Source organism: Hylaeus volcanicus, chromosome 1 (genome assembly GCF_026283585.1).
Source record: "Hylaeus volcanicus isolate JK05 chromosome 1, UHH_iyHylVolc1.0_haploid, whole genome shotgun sequence".
Classification (NCBI taxonomy): Eukaryota; Metazoa; Arthropoda; class Insecta; order Hymenoptera; family Colletidae; genus Hylaeus; species Hylaeus volcanicus.
The window spans coordinates 8,972,732-8,991,245 of NC_071976.1; the positions used below are offsets into that span (position 1 = coordinate 8,972,732).

The 18,514-nt window shown below is 39.1% G+C and overlaps 4 protein-coding genes and 1 long non-coding RNA gene across 9 annotated transcripts in view; 2 read left to right on the top strand and 3 right to left on the bottom strand.

Moving 5' to 3' along the window:
* Window positions 1-18,514, top strand: part of LOC128872082 (flotillin-2) — a 150,442-nt gene that overhangs the window by 995 nt on the left and 130,933 nt on the right. The window lies entirely within an intron of this gene.
* On the bottom strand, window positions 1,127-10,054 carry LOC128872067 (glucose dehydrogenase [FAD, quinone]-like). Of its 3 annotated transcripts, none has more exons than XR_008456095.1 (3): window positions 8,512-10,054; window positions 2,514-7,796; window positions 1,127-1,626 (listed from the first exon to the last, which is right to left on the bottom strand). XR_008456095.1 is itself a non-coding variant. In XM_054114399.1 (3 exons), exons 2-3 carry the CDS (start codon window positions 9,041-9,043, stop codon window positions 6,517-6,519), a joined length of 1,812 nt encoding a protein of 603 aa, XP_053970374.1. In that variant the 5' UTR covers window positions 9,044-9,047; window positions 9,430-10,054; the 3' UTR covers window positions 1,127-6,516. The 3 variants fall into 3 exon arrangements, 2 of the variants coding, with proteins under 2 accessions (XP_053970374.1, XP_053970366.1); XM_054114399.1 differs by having other exon boundaries at window positions 1,127-7,796; window positions 8,512-9,047; window positions 9,430-10,054; XM_054114391.1 differs by having other exon boundaries at window positions 1,127-7,796.
* Window positions 10,622-18,514, top strand: part of LOC128872096 (uncharacterized) — a 17,166-nt gene continuing 9,273 nt past the window's right edge. Inside the window, exon 1 of the long non-coding RNA XR_008456098.1 lies at window positions 10,622-10,760. This is a non-coding gene — a long non-coding RNA (uncharacterized LOC128872096). The remainder of the gene's footprint in view (window positions 10,761-18,514) is intronic.
* On the bottom strand, window positions 11,294-13,807 carry LOC128885212 (glucose dehydrogenase [FAD, quinone]-like). The gene is made up of 2 exons (XM_054139129.1): window positions 12,001-13,807; window positions 11,294-11,616 (listed from the first exon to the last, which is right to left on the bottom strand). Exons 1-2 carry the CDS (start codon window positions 13,774-13,776, stop codon window positions 11,473-11,475), a joined length of 1,920 nt encoding a protein of 639 aa, XP_053995104.1. The 5' UTR covers window positions 13,777-13,807; the 3' UTR covers window positions 11,294-11,472.
* LOC128885221 (glucose dehydrogenase [FAD, quinone]) overlaps window positions 14,257-18,514 on the bottom strand; it is a 14,013-nt gene continuing 9,755 nt past the window's right edge. For both annotated transcript variants that reach the window (XM_054139141.1, XM_054139150.1), the window contains exon 3: window positions 14,257-18,318. In XM_054139141.1, the coding sequence (XP_053995116.1) occupies window positions 17,233-18,318 (1,086 nt within the window). In that variant the 3' untranslated portion in view covers window positions 14,257-17,232. The remainder of the gene's footprint in view (window positions 18,319-18,514) is intronic.

An 18,514-nucleotide genomic window follows, 5' to 3' on the forward strand; every position in this document is an offset into this window, starting at 1 on the left:
TCATGGTTTAAGGAATCTTTTGTCAGTATCGAAGTTGAGCTAAATATTCTCAAGGTGAAAATTAATGAGCTTACATGTGCGTGTGTAGTTCAATTGAGGCAATTGGAATTAGATCATGAGGTTAGGAATGTCTATACGTATACATCATTGTGTAGAATATTGATATATTACTTTCATATATAAAAGTGTAAGAATGCACATAGTTGAATTTTTCTTCTTCGTTTACATTTTAGTAAGCGATATTACAAGCAGAGTTTAATTTTGACCCTGAATCAGTTACGTAGGTCACAAATAATCGTATAACTGTTATATATCTCCTATGTTTTTCCTATTTTTTTTTTTTTTTACATAGAAATAGTCTGCTTTTGAATTTGTATCTTCCAAAGAATTCAAAATTTTCATGTTTCAATTCTCTTTGTCAATTTTCCAAACATTCATCAGTAGTGCATAAATTGTCTCTAAAATTTTATAAACAAATCTTCGTCATTTTTCGAGGAATTTATTAATTTTACACAGATTTAAACGTAAAAGATAGGCTGTTTATGTATTTTTCATAAACAAAAAATTAGTTTTGTCAATTTCCAAAGTATTTACTAGTATATTTACAGCTACAAATTTTTCGAATTATTTACATTAAAAATATATTACTTTTTAACTCCACCATCGTTTAAAGCTTCACGTATTTTTATGTAAAAGAAGAAATATTCACTTCCGTCTTTATTCTTTGCTAGTGAACACGTTGATGACATAATGCACCGGTGATTAGAGTTGTTTCTTTTAAAATTTGCGTTACGTAGTAAGTTTCCCTGGAGATAAGTAATTTTACTCGACGAATTAGATGTGAGATAACGTTTTATTTGCGTGTATGACACGTTACACAACAAATGGATGACCTACATAGTTGTCCACTTTAATAAAAGAGAGCTTCGTGGTAAAAGCATGCCAGTTCATCAATGATGACGTACATTGGGTGGATGAATCATGCTTTTCCTGTACGATCCTCCGCGTAAAGGAAGATAACACCAAACGATCGAATAATTGCGTCAGTGACATTTGTTTGCAATACTTTTTATCAGATATGTCCAGTTCGCATTTCTAGTATATTAAAATATATATTCTACATATGTATGTTAATATATTCTTTATTGTGACAACCTTAATTTACAATTCCGGTTATTGCACAATTCTACATATGTATGTATATATCCTATATTAATATATTACTGGAGAAAGTACATTAAGAAATCTTCAAGACGTGTCAGCTACGTCTGTAACTCCAGAAATGAAAAAAAGTTCCATTATTTATTAATTTTTCTTTTGTTTCGAAGATGGTTAATTTTTTTATTACGGTAATCTTCTTTAACTTACATACTTTGTTTACAATGTTTTGTACTTGACATATTGAAAATTATCTCTGACTACCGGTTTATCAAATGTCACCGATAATTGAAGAAACATAAATATTTATCAGGGATGCCACCATATGGACACGTGTGTTAAACACAATTTGTTTTCCTGTTCACGTTTACAATTCCCCTCTAGTTATAATTAGGTGTCTTCAAAGCGTTCACTTAGATAAATATGCGTAATTACACTCGTTAATGTCACTCATTATCCCATGCGTAACTGTTTGAAAATAATGTAGATAAGAACGGATGGGTAAAAATGAGTTTCACGCAACACAGAACATACGAAAGCATTAGAATAGTTAGTTTAACGTAAACCACGTGTGAAATGTTTTGATCGGAGCTAGTTACATTATCGAATACAAATTTAATCGATAATGATAAAGAAAGGCAATTGAATGTATAGTTGCAGCCCATTTATTTCGTTTATTTCTTCTCGATAAATAGACGATATTCATTAGTCTAATACATAGGTTCCCAACCTTTCTTGGCCCACCGCCCCCTTTTTAACCGACTTCGAAAAAGAGGAGGTTACTCAATTCGACATGTATATATATTTTTCTTTTTTCAAACAGTGATTCGACGGCGCCTTTTTTAGGTGAAATATACTATATTACTACGTTATACATACAGGGTGGTCCACCTAAGTAAGGCCACCTAAATATCTCCTCTAATTGTGGGGGTACAAATACTATTCTGTATGCTATTTGAATGGTTTGAAAAAACCATTCTATTGCAAAAGATTTCTTTTTTCTAGGTTAACTTTTTTCGGAGTTTACAAGGTTATCGATGTTTTTTTGCGTATAAATGTATAATTTTTTTTATCGCATCGTGTAGCTGATGTGAAAATACGTTCAGATATGTACATTACATGACCTTGAAATGACCTTTGAGTTCAAAAATTAAATGGAAACGAAAAATTGTTGTCTACAACATTCTCTCAAAAAACGATTCATCGTTTTCATATTGCTGTAAACCCCACTGACAAAAATTCAGGCAATTTTCAAAATCATGTCCATGTAGATCCTGATGGAGAGACACATGATACGGATGAAATTTTTGTTCACGAAGTATTCGTATTATGCTTGTTTTGGAAATATTAGTTACCCGTTCCAATTGTCGTGTACTAACATGCGGATTTTCGGCAACTTTTTCCATAATAAATCTCGTATCTAATTGGTTTGTAACATTATGGGTTCGCGTACGCTTCTTCGTATTGACACTACCACTTTCAAAAAAATGCTTGACCACCTTTCCATATGTACTACGCGATGGACAGTTGCGTTCAGGAAATTTCGCTCGTTACAATCGAACAGCTTGCCTTAAACACTGATCACTTTTACCATAAATCAGAATCATATCAAATTTCTCTTGCTTTGAATAACTTCATCGCGAAGGATAATATCCATAAACTGACGAACTGTTTAAAAATGATCTGATTTCTGCGGTGTCAGAAGTCATTCGTAGTGTAAACGTGTTTATTTACTCTTACAGATTCCCGAACGACGTCTTCGTCTGTAAAGTCTCGACTGACAACAATTTTTCGTTTCCATTTAATTTTTGAACTCAAAGGTCATTTCAAGGTCACGTAATGTACATATCTGAACGTATTTTTACATCAGCTACACGATGCGATAAAAAAGATTATACATTTATACGCAAAAAATCATCGATAACCTTGTAAACTCCGAAAAAAATTACCCTAGAAAAAAGAAATCTTTTGCAATAGAATGGTTTTTTCAAACCATTCAAATAGCATACAGAATAGTATTTGTACCCCCACAATTAGAGGAGATATTTAGGTGGCCTTACTTAGGTGGACCATCCTGTATATTTAAAAACAAGAACCGGTTTTTATTAAAATTACTTTATTGAAAGATATTAACATGTTGATGGATTGTTTAAAATTTGATAAACGAATATATATTATTAAAAAAATTAATATAATATTATTAGCGAGAAGGCTGAGCTTGGTGTAACGACAATAATTTTTGATATTTGGTGTCAGATTAAATCGCCGCGTTCCACTATTGACAATCTGTTTCTTTTCTTTGTTCCTAAATTGTTGATTACACTGACATTTACAACATTTCTTGAACATTGAAGATATTTGTTAAAACATGCTTTCGAAGATTTTTAGTGCACATTAACACGTTGCACGCCGCGTCACCCACATACGGGTGACGGAGCTTTTCACTAAGGAATTTCAACAAATGATTTCAAGGACTAAGTGCTGATGGAAACTGATCTGGATAGAATTCGTAAATTTTGATGAGAATACAAAAATGAGTAATACGACAAATGTTAGATTCCACAGTTTCTGATTGTCTCGAGACAAAATTTTAGTTCTGTAAACATTTCCATGTGAATCCATGGCAGTCAACGCGTTAATCAAACTTTTGGCGCGTTCTTGCGAATATTGCCCATGGGACGGCAGTTGGTCCTCAGCGACCCCCAAATTTGTCTTCGACTAAAAGCAACCCCTTAGATCTCTTCAACGCCCACCGGTGGGCGGTACCGACCCCGTTGGGAACCTCTGGTCTAATAGGTGAATTATTTACTTAAGAATTTACAAGGAAAAAGATCCCACCACACCTTGAAACCATACATTTCTCTCTGAAACTCTGTCCAATTATATAAATCGCTGCAAATATAAAGAGTGGCCACGGTAAAGGTGACGCCTTGTGTAAACAGAGTTAGACTTACATACGAAGCTTCGTAACACTTAAATACCGCCATATTTGGAAAGGGCTTACAACTTGGAAGAGGACTTTCCACATTAATATACATCAATGTAGCCTAACATTAACTTCTGTATACTATTAATAGGCGTATTAACACGTTGATCGCCATGTCACCACATGTGGGTGACAGTGCTTTCCACTGAAGAATTAACGAAATTAATTCCGAATGTCAAGCATCAAAGGAAATGAATTTAAACCAAATTCATGAATTTTGATGAAATTACAAGAATAAATACGACGATAAATGTTTGATTATGCAGTCTCCAATAGTTTAAATAATATTTCATTTTAGTAGAAACTTTAAAGAATATTTGTTTGGCAGTCAACGTGCTAAAAGATATTTCCTAAAATTAAAGACTGTGAATAAACAACCGAGAACAGAGTCGATAAATTCCAGGAGGGAAGACGTTGATCTAGGAGATAAACAAAGCCTATAAATAGGCTCCTATTAGGTAAAGTGTCGAGTATATCAATGATTTTTCACAAATGTTATGATCACAGTCATGTTTCCTATAAGGAAAAGTCTTGCACACTGTCTTGCGGTAGCAGGAATAATTATTCCAGACACCATACTCGTAAGCATGCGAGATTGAGCAGTCTCCGACCAGGGACTTGTACCGTAACATGAAATACCGGTATATTTGAACACATTCTGTAGAATTTTATACCTGTACATGTTACCATATCATACACATGAACGTTTAATTGTCTGTGTACTTTGAAGCGTGATTTTACAAGAATAACTCCTCAGGAGGTCGTCTGAAGGTAGTGTTTGAATTTGTCTTTTTATCGGGCACAGTATTGTAACAATGAAAATACCTCATCTCTTGCTCATCATAATATGTCTCTCTTTAAATAAAACATTTTCAAATCTCGAAACTTCAGACGTGATTCACCCCGTGTATCGATTTCGGTATCTCGCTGATATAATATCGTTATTAAGATCCTTCTGGTGTGACGACCGAAAAATTACGCATAGTTTAGGAATTTTTTTCGTAGCCTATCAAATAATGAACGATTCCAATATTTGTTCTACTAATAATTTGTATAATGATCGTACGAAAATATTTATATACTCTTTCTGAATAGTATTATTGGTAGAAGAGACGTTGGGATCGTTCTTTAGACTACGAACAAAATTTTTGGAGTATGCTTAATCTTTCGAAAATGTTCGTAATCTATTAAATAAGGTTCCAATGTTTTTTTCTATTCATAATTTGTATAAAGTTCGTACGAAAATATTTATGTACTCTTTCTGAATAGTATTATTAATAGAAAAACATTGGAATCGTTCTTCATTTTATAGACTACAAACAAATTCTCGAAGTTAATTAAATAAGATAATTAAAGAATGATAGTTGTAGTTAGCATTTTTTGGTGACGTATTAGCATTAAACCTACCGGCATTTCATTTGCAAGTACATATTTCTATCGTGGTAGGACAGATGACTAGTCTTAAAGACACTTCTTTCAATTAAGGGGTAACACCACTTTAGAGGCTGAAATAAAGGCCTAACTTTGATAATTAATTTTGAGAGTGCCGCAAAAGGAATAGGATTTCTTTTTACAGGATTTATTTAACACATATTGAAGTATAAACAAAAACTGTTGTCTCGTTATTTTAGTACAAAATAGCGGCGCTGAAGGGAGTCTTCAAAATTGACTTTTTTTAAAACGCCTTCATGGGAGGACGGTTTTTTCGCTCTGTATAACATTTGGAACAGAAAACCAATACATTTTATGACATATGTACTGTTGGCTATAGAAGTACGTAGCAGTTTTTTTATTTAATGTACACTTTCGTTTTTATTAACAATTAACTATTTATTTTTTGACCCAGAAATGGGTTAGTGCGCTATTTCTACACTATTTGATTTAAAAAAAAACCCTACGTACTTCTATAGCCAACAGTATATAGATTATAAAAGTTTTTGGTTATTTGTTCCAGATTTTATACTCAACGAAAAAACCGTCCTTCTGTGAAGGCGTTTAAAGAAAAGTCATTCTGGAGACTCGCTTTGTCGCCGTCATTTTGTACTAAAATTATAAAACAACAATCTTTGTTTATACTGCAATGTGTGTTAAATAAACCCTGTAAAAAGTAATCCTATTCCTTTTGCGATACTCTCAAAATTAATTATCAAAGTTAGGCCTTTATTTCAGCATCTAGAGTGATCGTACCCGTCAAATGCAAACAATATTTCACTTGTTACTAAGTTGAACAATGCACGAAGCAATTGTATATAATTCATATATAGCATAGAGGAACTGTATAAAAAAGTTTGAATAGTCATTTGACCGGTCGTGGTGGGTTTAGTGTTAAAATCGTGCAAGTATAAAGTCCCTGCCTCAAACCATCTCATTCCTCACATCCAAGATCGTTTAATCATGTCCGCCGCCTTCTCACCGATCATATAAATCCCTGCGTTCACGTGCCCGGAGGGCATCGTTGGCATTATCGATGCATCCGCGACCCTGAGCCCTTGAACCCCGTATACCCTCAGCTGTGGATCCACAACTGCATCAGGATCGCTCTTGGGACCCATCTTGACGGTGCCTATCTCATGGTTCATCATCGAAGGCAGATGTTTAACCGCGCATCGCCAGTAATCGTCGCTAGCAAATTCGAAGTTGTCGCAGCCAGGAATCTTGATATCGTGCAGCCTGGTACCGTACTTCTGGAAAGCAGCCGTCTTCGAGATGTTGATGGCGTGCTTGATCCCTTCTAGAATGATCTCCAAATCCGCTGGGTGCGTGAAGAAATTCGGGTCCATTTTAGGTGGTTCGAAGGGATCCTTCGATTTTAGAGTGAGTCTACCGACGCTCCTCGGGTTCTGCAGGATGGGCCAGATGGACCAGGCGTCCTCGTTCTCGATAGGCTTGAAGACGGTGTCGTAGAGCTCGTCGGTGATCCTGAGCGCCTTCTTCAGGGGATAGCCGCCGTCAGAGTGGAGGGATCCCGACGCGAATAAAAGCTCTATGTCTGGCCTACTGTCCGGAGCATACTTGGTTCTGATAAACGCCAGAGCTTCCGCTCCGCCAGGAAGAGACATCAAGCCGCTTCTGTTGAAAAAGTACTGCACAAACACGCTCGGTCTCGCCAGTCTGCTTTGCAGCAACGCCACGGATTGATTCACCATGAAAGTCAAGCCGAGAAAGCCGATGTGCTCGTACATGTTGTAACCGACTTTGGAGTCTTGGATGACCTTGATTCCGAGTTCCTCCAGGTGATCCTTGGGGCCTATTCCAGACAACATCAGTAGCTTCGCTGAGTCGATCGTTCCCGCTGAAAGAACGACCTCCTTAGAGCTGAAGACCTTTTTGGTCTGGTTGTTCCACGAGTACTCGACCCCGATAGCACGCTTGTTCTCGTCGATCAAGACTTTGGTGACTGTTGCACCTACGACGATGTTCAAGTTCGGTCTGTTGAGTCGCAGGTAAGCTTTCGAAGCGCTGCACCTGGACCCCTTGTCCATGGTCGCTTGGATGTACGAGAATCCGATCTGGTCCTCGCCGTTGTAGTCCACGATCTTGTATCCGAGCTGAGTTCCAGCTTCTAGGAAAGCTGTGGCCAGCTCCGTGTGGTATGGAACGTGTTCCACGCATAGGTAACCTTTGTCTCCGTGGTAGGTGGAATTCTTGATGCCTGGAAATGATTTGCTATTGAGGAATCGTTAAGGGACCTCGATTCATGCGTAGAAGCAAGTATCGAAGCGCGAGCGAGTTGAGAGGATCGAGATGAAATAAATAGGAGAACGTAGGAGGCAACGTTAAATGCTTTTACTCCAATTTTTTCGAGAAAACTATAAGCACAAAGATATTTATTGAAAATATAGTTCTTCGACTGGAAATATTTATGCATTCATGGCAAATGTAAATGTACTAAAATATGCAATCCTACAAGTGCATCGATATAATTTGTCTAAATTAAATGATAGGCTTCATGTTTCCAAATCAATTTTTCATTATATATATTAGGTGGACTGGAAAGTAGTGTCGTTTCTGCGTCACTCGATACTTGTTTATTATTACGTTACTTGTATATATATATACAAGTGTAAAGTTTATCCATGTACATATTTATAACGAAACATTTATTTGAAAACATCGAGCCTATTATTTAATTTAGACAAACTTCTTTAATATTTATAGAGGGTACGAATATTTATGAGACTTTACACGTTGCAAAATGTGGAAGACAAAACAATACTTTGAAATTTAAGTTTCCGCTATACATCTGTGTACATGAAGATATGAATTTGCATAAGCATTTGCAATCTAGTTATACGTATGATAAATATGCGTTGACCTAGATTAAAATCTGTTCCACCCGTCCAACACGCAGAAGATAACCATCTCACCTGGAACATCGAATCTCTCGCTTTTCTTGTAATAATACAACGCGTCGTTATAAGACCAGCCCTCGTTCCCGAGCGCGGCCCAGATGTCGTAATCAAGCTTGTTTCCTCGCGTGTGGATCATGTAATTGAGCGAGCTGGTACCGCCCAAAGCTTTGCCACGTGGCCAGGAACATTGTCGGTTCACCATTCCCAGACAGGCGTTCTTTTGAGGCTCGACTTTGTAGCCCCAGTTGAAGTTGGACAATTGGAAGTAACCCACGAAGATCGGGATTTGATTAAGCACAGTCTCGGTCCCTCCAGCTTCCAGAAGGAGGACGTTCCATTTCTTGTTCTCCGAGAGACGATTCGCCAGCACGGAGCCAGCCGAACCGGCGCCTACGACGATGAAGTCGTACCGCTTGTTACTCGGATCGATTCTATTTAAGACTTCCAACGAGGGCCCGTAACTCTTCAAGTCCAGGAACGATTGAGATTCTCCGAAGGAGATGAGGAGGAGAACCACCAGCAGTAATATTCCGACGTGACGAGCCATGATGCTGGGAAAGAAATAAGCCTGATTAGGAGAATTTTACCGAAAGGATAAAAACAAATTTTCTCGTAATCTCACTTATGGTGCAAAATTAGAGTGCGTCGTACGCTTGTATATACATGTTTCCATTTTTATTTATTCTCATCCTATCGGTTGTTGAGTACTGTGTATTTTAATTCGTTTTTTTTTTTAAGATTAATTTCTTTCTGTATGCAATGTATGCAAAAAATTCTTTTTTCCAAACCGTAATGATGTTTTTTTAAACGTTAAAGATATCTTTATTTTACTCTAATTTTTGTTTCACTAAATTTTATCTTCATTACTTTCAAACTGAACATTAACTCGTATTTATATTAGTACAGTGGTAAATGCAAGTGATTTTTAATTACAAAGCAATGGTTTATCCAAGAACACCGTGTATCGTTCTGGTTGACACTTTACACTTCATCACATCGAGAAACACACGCACTATAAATTCCAAGATAAACAACGTAGAATCGTTTGTTAGCCGAGAGTACAACTCTATTATCACCCCATCAAACATGCACGCTTTCGCCACTGCACCTGATCGCGGTACTACACATGCCGTACGTAGAAGTTGCCAATAAACCAGTCCACTTTCATTCACACACCGAATACGCGTTATGTAACTGGTAAACAGAACACTCGATAACGAGTATCGCGATGAATTTCGTAATTGTCAACGAGCAAACCTTTCTCGAGGTTCAAGTCGATTCGTTATTCGTGCATTATCGCAAACGAAGCTTGTATTTTTCGAAAATCATTACTGATAACTCCTGCATTATTGAAATTACTTGAATGAAAAAATATATTTAGCGCCTTTGTAAGTACAATCAAGAAGCACAGAAAATCGCGATTTGATTCGCGGTTTGGTTTTCGTTAAAAAAAACATCCAGAATCACCACACTCGTCTAGATTTTCATTTGTGACAAAACAAGCGGGTACAACTTCAATTGTAATCATTCGAAAATATTCGTGGACAGAAGTTTCGACCGTCAAGAGCAATAACACAGTATAAACGTTTCGATCCCTCGTGTCAACGCTGTAAACAAAATTCGTCAATTTCTCAGAAATTTTTTTCAAACAGTTTTTGTATTTCCTTCGTTCTATCGCGACCTCGACCTCGACACAAAAACCGCGATTTATCGTGCAACGACAAATCACACGAGTCCAGGAAGGCGAGTAAAAGTTCACGCGACGTAAACGCGTTAAATGTTAGACGTAGTTCAAGTCTTTTTACTCGTTATTATCGTCGAACGGGATAACGTGATCTTTTGCTTAGTTGTTATTACCATAGTCTTCCGCGCGTGGCTAGTTAATTCGTGACTTCCAGCGTCGTCGAACACAGGTGATGTTGCGAGGCTGCCGAAACTCCTTCTGAGAACCTCCCGTGTGAAGACCACTTTCCACTTCGAGATCCGCTAAGAGAAATGCGCTTTCACGGCGACGTTCACGTAATACTTACAGAGAATTGAGTAATAGCGCTTTGTACACCGTCCATTCGTTTCTCGTGGTTTCTCTGTTATGGCGTGCATCTATTTTATCTCGCTCACGTTCCACTTTTATGCCCGGTATAATTCGCCATGATATTCTACATTCGTACGTAATCACTGCGCTACGTGTGCGTAATTTTGGGTCGTTGCGAATAAATTGGGCACTGTTGCTTCCAGGATTTCTCGACTTGTGCAAGAGACGTCAGGTGAGATGAATGCAACTGTTGTATTTTCGAGGCACGTACCGGTAATGGAGGAGTGGGTGACCTTTTGTTGAGAAATCAATCCCTTTGTGATTTTTCTCTTTAGCTAGACAAAATTAATGGTGAATTCAGTCTCAGGGTTTATATTCTCGCTGGTTGTGTAGAGAAACGAATTTGCGTTAGACAGGTATAGCGAATCACTGATTACGATGGGCAAAAAACGACGAAATAAAACGTTAGTGTAGCAGGGTTGTCTTGTCTCATTACTAGTTATTATTAAAACAGAGGTGCAGTACGTGTTTGTATAATAAGTTCTGAATTAGTTAGCAATTCAAATTCATAAGTGAAATCACAGTCTAGAAACACATCGTAGCATATTATAAATTAATTTATTTTTATTGTGGTATTCGACGAAGCAACCTGTTGGGTTTACTTGCAGATAGTTTATTTCTTCTGTTATAGTCTTCTGTTAAAGATCTGATAAAAATCTGAACTTGACTTTTGCAATGGAAGTAAATAAATCCAGAATCAGCATGTCGTATACGTGCATCTTTTATTTAACAAATTAGAAATATACAAAAGGGACGGCGGGAAAAGGTGGAATTTCATTTGTTATACAATTTGAGTTAATTAGGAATCTCAGGAGAGGAAATAACAAAATGAGTAGTTTGTTTAGCTTAGTTTCCATGTTGATGCTGCCTTATTAGTCTGTTAATCAACTCTTCAGGTATCCCCATTCTTCTTTAATCATGTCGGATCCTTTCTCAGCAATCACGTACGTTGGAATATTTGTGTGACCCGATGGTATGTCCGGCATTATGGAAGCGTCAATTACTCTCAGTCCTTTAATTCCGATTACCTAGAACAATGAAGTATGTAGTAGTATTATTTAAGAATTAATCGAGTTCTCGATATTATTTTGTTCTTTTAAACATTTGAATCGTTACGATAGGTCTCATGATAAAAAGTAATTCTAAGCGGACTTGCCTCACTTACAATATCAACTCTTTTGAAATATTATTGCACAAATAAACTTTAACTAATTTTGTTCACAAAATAGACTCGCCCCATTTTCCCCATTTCAATCATTCTCCCCAAATCTTGTAGTTAAGACGTTTTCAATAATTCAATAATTTTAAAAAGAAGTCCAAAGAGCATGGATCAAATTGACCAGCTCGATAATCCTATAGTTAATTATGTTTCGTAGGTAAATTATCGAAACACAATCTTCAGATTTACATACCTTCAGAGTCGGATCGACAACAGCGGTAGGATCACTCCGAGGGCCCATTTTACAAGTACCGCTATAGTGATAAATAGTCAACGTGTGTGCCCTTGCGTTGCATATCCAATAATCATCCGAGTCAAACTGGTATTTCTCGCACTCGGTGATCGTCCTATTATAAAATGTTGTTCCATATTTCTGCATGGCTTTCGTCCTGCTAAGCTGGAGAGCAAATCTAATCCCTTTCACCATGACCCTCCTGTCTTCCGGGTCGTTGTAATAATTCGGCACGATTATTGGCTTAACGTTCGCGTCTTTAGACCGCAATCTTATCCAGCCACGACTTTTCGGCCGCAGTAGCATCGGGAACACTCCCCACGAAGGCATATTTAGAAACTGCGCATATTTGTTCACTAATTCGTCATTGAGACCGAAATTGTCCATGGTGATTTTCTGCCCGTAACTAGAGCTGGCTAGAGTCAACAGTTCCATGTTTGGGAGTCCGTCGCGTTTCTTCGGATCGTCCACGTCCACGAAGGCGATCCCTTCGCAGCCTCCACTGATCGTCAAGGGCCCCTTGTGCTCTAAGAGAAAGTCACTACTGTATGACTTGGAAATGTCCATCAATTCCATCAGAGTTATACCAACTGTCAGGTTGACCGCGAACGTCATTCCACCGTGGGCTATGTGGTCCATGAGATTATCGCCGACTCTCGAGTCTTTGATCACTTCGATCCCAAGTTTCGTCAGGTGTTCAGCGGGCCCGATACCCGACAGCATCAACAGCTGAGGAGATCCGATAGCTCCCGCGCACAGAATTACTTCTTTTCTCGCGTACACCTTGTAACGACGTTCGTCTTTCACGAACACAACGCCCACCGCTCGTTTGGTCTCTTTATCGATCAATATCCTGTGCACCATGCTCATCTTCGTCACGTGAAGATTTGGCATGCTCCTCCCGGTCAGATACGCTCTGTTGCTGCTCATACGATATCCACGGTACATGGTCGCCTGTATCTTCGAGAATCCGATCTGTTTCTCCCCGTTGTAGTCCACCAGAGGATACCCGAGCTCCTGGCCGCCCTCCAGGAACGCTGGCAACATCGGCGTGTGATAAGGCGCGTAGTCCAGGCTCACTGGGCCTTTCGTACCACGGAACTTCTTGTCCTTCCTTATATCCGGTATTTGCACGTTCTCCAGTTTCTTGAAGTATTTGAGAATGTCCTTGTAAGCCCAGCCAGGATTGCCCATCTTGGCCCAGCGATCGTAGTCCAGAGGATTGCCTCTGGTGGCTATCATGTAGTTCAGAACGCTGCTACCGCCCATCACTTTACCTCTGGGCCATCGGCATTTGTGTTGCTTGAGTCCCATGCAGTAATTGTCGGATGGCTCCGTCTCGTACTTCCAATTGATCTCGTCCATCGGTTGCAAGTACGACGCCAGCAGCGGGATGTCCATGATCAGGCTTTCCTCAGGACCGGCCTCGATCAGGAGGATTTTGACGCTCTTGATCTCGCTCAGCCTGGACGCCACGGCTGCACCAGCCGTTCCAGCGCCCACCACGATGAAATCGTACACGGAATTCGGCGAAGGCGACATATTCGGTTGAGCGGTTCGTGCGAACCTCTCCATGTCGTAGAGGAAATTCAGCGCGCCTAGTCCCGCGTTTAAGATGTTTTCCGTCGGAGTGGTTAGTCTTTCTTGGGCGTGCACGCACGACTGAAAGATTAGGACGTGGACGGATGACAGGAAAAGTACCGAGACGAGAAGGAAGGAGCGTTTGGCGATGCTCATTTTGAATGGGTTTCAAACAGGAAAATGAGACTAACGACTCAATGCTTAACGCACGGTATATATATCGGCGTTATTTTTTAATGTTCTTTTTTCCGCAAACATCGTCAGTCGATGCAATATTCATAATTATCGAAGAGACCTTTTCGGATATTATCATGAGAGAATAGTCAACTATACGGATTTGCATACTGTGGTTTCCTGACTGGCGTGAGTTTTATTGTTCCGAAGGGCTTAGGGCAGCGTGTTGATACTTGGTATACATTGTATATGGTTGTATATGGGAAGCAGGGATGATAGAAAAATCACGAATTCTTTTTATTCGTTCTCCATTTTCTTAAAGGTCTATTTACACATATCCGTAACGTGTCAGTTCCGTATCCGTTCAGTTCCATAATGTTCCATCAGTGTCAGTGATTTTAAATATTCTTCTGTTTTGTTTTTTAATGGACATATTCGCACACGTCCGACACCGCTCCGAGACGTTACTGATACGGTACGGATACGGTACGGATACGGAACTGATACGTTACGGATATGTGTTAATAGACCTTAACTCGGAGTGAACCGAACTGGTTTATCGATAGTGTTTTACACTGATGCTGTTGATAGACGTGTATGTGATTGACCCTGGAGCGATCGATTTTTGTATATACATGTAGTTTATGTTCGTTTCTATACTCCCACTCAACAATTGATCCACAATTAACAAGCACAAGAGAGAACACTGTTTTTGTTCGATATGGGTGAATCATAAATGGTCCAACATTTGTTGCAATGGATTGGGGAAAACCCAGAAAAAACCCAGCCAGATCTGCGTAACCGCGGACGATGCAATGGATTTAAGTACAAAAAAAAAATGAGAGAGAAAAGTGAAAGTAAAAGAAAAATTTGGTACGAGTTAATGCATTGAATTTTGAATTTTAATAAGGTTTTAATGTTTTATGCATGTTCTTTAAATCCCATCTGCCTTCGGATGTACGAGAATTGGACCTTCGACAATGACTTCGTGAATGTGTCTGCTAATTGTTTATCTGTGGAAATATATTTAGGTATTATCAATTTTTCTTACACTTTTTCTCGTGTAAAACGATATTTTACGTCCATATGCTTTGATCGTTTATGGTCTGTTAGATTATTTGCAATGGTTATGCAACCATTATTATCCTCGAAAATAATTATTGGCTCCTTAAGAATTACTTGTATACTCTGTAAAAGCGTGCTAAGCCAGTGAGCTTCTTTAGTTGATTCATATAATGCCGTATATTCAGCTCCAGTCGAGGAAGTTGCAAGTGAATATTGTTTCTTTGTATTCCACGAATCGTATAGTAATCACACAATTTAAATACATACATAGCCAGTTGTAGTTTTCCGATCGATTTCATGTCCTGCCCCATCAGAATCTACGTAGCCATTCAGCAGATTTTGATCATTATTATTTCGTTTCTACACTAGTCGAAGTTTTAATGATCCTTTTGCGTATTTCAAAACTTTCTTCAAATTTTTCTATAGTTCTTTGCTATTTTTATTTTGAATATTTAATTTAAAGCATTAAAGTCCAACTTAGCAGGCAATGGAATATTTAAACTATTACAATCAATCGCATTGTATTTACGTAAAATGTTTTCCAAATAAACATTTTGATCTAATGAAATCGTATTATTAACTTCCCGATTTATAGGGAAGTTATTGTATTTGTTTTTTCATGTAACGTTTACTCCTAAAATAATTTTATCTCGTTCATATCTTTCTTTTATCTTAACTAAAAATTAAGTTGTTTCCGGCAGATTTAATTCGACAAAGGTTTGATTGTCTTTCGCAAATCGTTTATTTTTAAGAGCGTACAATGAGGTAACAGGATCAAACGTTTCCTACGTTTCCTAAACGAGCACAGCGTGCGATAGTTAATTAAGGTTTGCAATGTGGAAATTACGCAACGAAGTATGGCACGTAGACGAGACCCATGTCACAAGGAACCGTCATACAGTGATACAAAAGTTAGATTTACATGTGATTTGAATGCGTATTAGCGATGGGCTCTGTAAATGTAAATGGCTTTCCTATATTACATTTTGAAGGGTGTTTTATTAGGTGAGCACAATATCATCACCTAACTTTTGTATCATTGTATGAGGGTCCTTGTTAGCCGAACTAACGTTAATTGTTTAACTGATTGTCCCCTTGTTAAAAGTACCTTCCGTTCTTTATTAAAAATCAATCGCAACAAGAAGGTATTTTTGAAACCATTATTTAGGTACAAATGTGCATTAATTAGCTCATTGCCGGTGTAATTCCTATACAACAGACACTTTTCCAGTGAGTGACTAACAATTAAATATTGAGTATCGTATTATATATTTTGTACACGACTCTTTATTCACGTCTCATTAGTATTCGATGCCTAGTTTCTTTCTTAAAAAATCTTCGTTAAATTATAACAAACTACTGGAATATAGATGTCGTCATCGATTCAACAACTGAGGTCACCTAAACTACGCTATAATTAGGTTAACAAAACTTCTGTTTTTATATACGCTATGCATGTACAGTCAACATATCACAATGTAGGGTGTGCAAACATTATTTCATTCACGTCGCACAGATGTTTGATCTACATGTCAACAACACACAGTATTTCCTCGTTTCAAAGTTAACAATCCTTCGTCTTTCGTCACATTTCATTCTGCTTCGGTTAGAAGTCAAGCAAGAAGAATTATTAGATACTGTTCACCACTAAAAATTAATTTATTATGAGACACCATTAAAAAATTTAAAGTAATCTTTGATTCGTATTTATTTCCATGCATTCCTTCAGCAGACAGCTACTGAAAAAAATAATAGGATCCCGTTAGATTGAAACTTATATACAGGGTGTCCCAAAAATGTTGGAGGTCCTTGAAAAGGGTGGTTCAGGGGGTGATTTGAAACAACTTTTTCCTTAGCGAAATTGTTGTCCGAGGCTTCGTTGAGGAGATATTAACGGAAAACACTGACCAATCAGAGCGCGCGGATACCGTTGGAACGGCCGTGGTAGCGAAGGCTACGAGCTAAGCGGCCGCGTCAATTCCTTCGATGCACGTCGAGTCACTTGTTCGCGTACGAGAGCGGCTACCTAGCGCGTAGCCATCGCTATCGCGGCCGCTCCAACGCCATACGCGCGCTCTGATTGGTCAGTGTTTTCCGTTAATATCTCCTCAACGAAGCATCGGACAACAATTTCGCTAAGGAAAAAGTTGTTTCAAATCACCCCCTGAACCACCCTTTTCAAGGACCTCCAACATTTTTGGGACACCCTGTATATACAATTTTTACATCAGTTTTGAAAATAAAAAGCCGAGAATGAAATCACCCAACAATTAGGCCTCGAAACGAAGAATTACCGTTCAACTAAACAACTAGCAAACATTTAATTCCGAAGTGAAAGATCAACCACAACAATGAATCCAACCTCCACTATTTTCACTTTTCGTCACGAAAACGTCTAATTCGTTCACTCCTCGCATTCTCCGCAGCCAGCCAATCGTTTTTCACAATATCAGCCCCTTTCTCCCCTATCATGATAACCGGCGCGTTCGTGTTACCACTGGAAATCGTGGGCATGATGGCGGCGTCGATCACCCTCAGTCCCTCCACACCGTAAACTCTCAATTTGGAATCAACGACAGCGTAGGGATCGCTAGGTGGTCCCATCTTCGTCGTTCCAACGGGATGATAGATCGTCATCGAGATGTGTCGGATGTGGCACTCCCAGTAGGCGTCCGAGGCAAATTTCAAATGCTTGCACCCTGGCAGCTTGATGCGATGGATCCTCGAGCCGAATTGTTTGAAAACCTTCGCCTCGCTGACGCGCATCGCTATTTTTGCACCCTCCACCAAGGTGGCGATGTCCAATGGATCGGAAAAGTAATTGGCGTTGATCAGAGGACTGTGAAAGGGATTCGAGCTTCGTAGCCTGACCGTGCCGCGAGATCTCGGTCTCAGGAGAAGAGGTATTATAGTCCAGGCGTCTTTATTCGCTATTGGCCTGTACACGGTGTTGTAAACTTCGTCAGTGATCCCCAGAACCTTCCTAACCTGGATTCCAGCGTCCGAGTTTATCGACGCTGGAGCCATGTGGAACTGAATGTCTGGGTAGTCCATGGATCGATTAGCGTATTTAGTATTGACGAAGGCGTAGCCCTCGACGCCACCTAGGGTGGTCATCGGGCCTCTTCCGTTGGCCACGTAGTGCATGGTCATAGGAGCAGCTTCGAAACGATCCTGGACGATGGCCACTGGTTTGTCGACGAGAAAAGTCAAGCCACCCATGCCCACGTGGTCTTGGAGGTTGTCGCCGACGCGGAGATCCTTGAGGACTGGGATTCCAACGTGGCGCAGGTGCTCCTTGGGACCTATTCCTGAGAGCATCAGGATTTGGGGGCTGTTGATAGCTCCAGCGGAAAGTATCACTTCCTTTCGCGCTCTGACGATCTGCCGACGACCGTCCCTGACGAATTCCACGCCAGTCGCTCGCATCGTTATCGAGTCGATTAGGATCCTGGTCACCTGCGAGCAGAGTTCGGCAGAGTTGAGATTGAAGAATTACTAAAATCGTGATCGATCGCCAGTCGGAATAAGCTAGTCGTTAGACAAATTGAAGAATTATTAGAATTATGATTAATTGTTAGTCTGAATAAATTAGTCGTTGCACATCGTTAGTCGCGAATGTTTTGCACAAAAGTAATTGCAATTGACGAGTATT

Coding starts and splice junctions, on each gene's coding strand:
- LOC128872067 (XM_054114399.1), bottom strand. CDS start 9,043: ATGGCTCGTCACGTCGGAATATTACTGCTGGTGGTTCTCCTCCTCATC. Junction 7,797..8,511: donor CGAGAGATTCGATGTTCCAG/GTGAGATGGTTA, acceptor AATCATTTCCAG/GCATCAAGAATTCCACCTAC.
- LOC128885212 (XM_054139129.1), bottom strand. CDS start 13,776: ATGAGCATCGCCAAACGCTCCTTCCTTCTCGTCTCGGTACTTTTCCTG. Junction 11,617..12,000: donor TTGTCGATCCGACTCTGAAG/GTATGTAAATCT, acceptor TCATTGTTCTAG/GTAATCGGAATTAAAGGACT.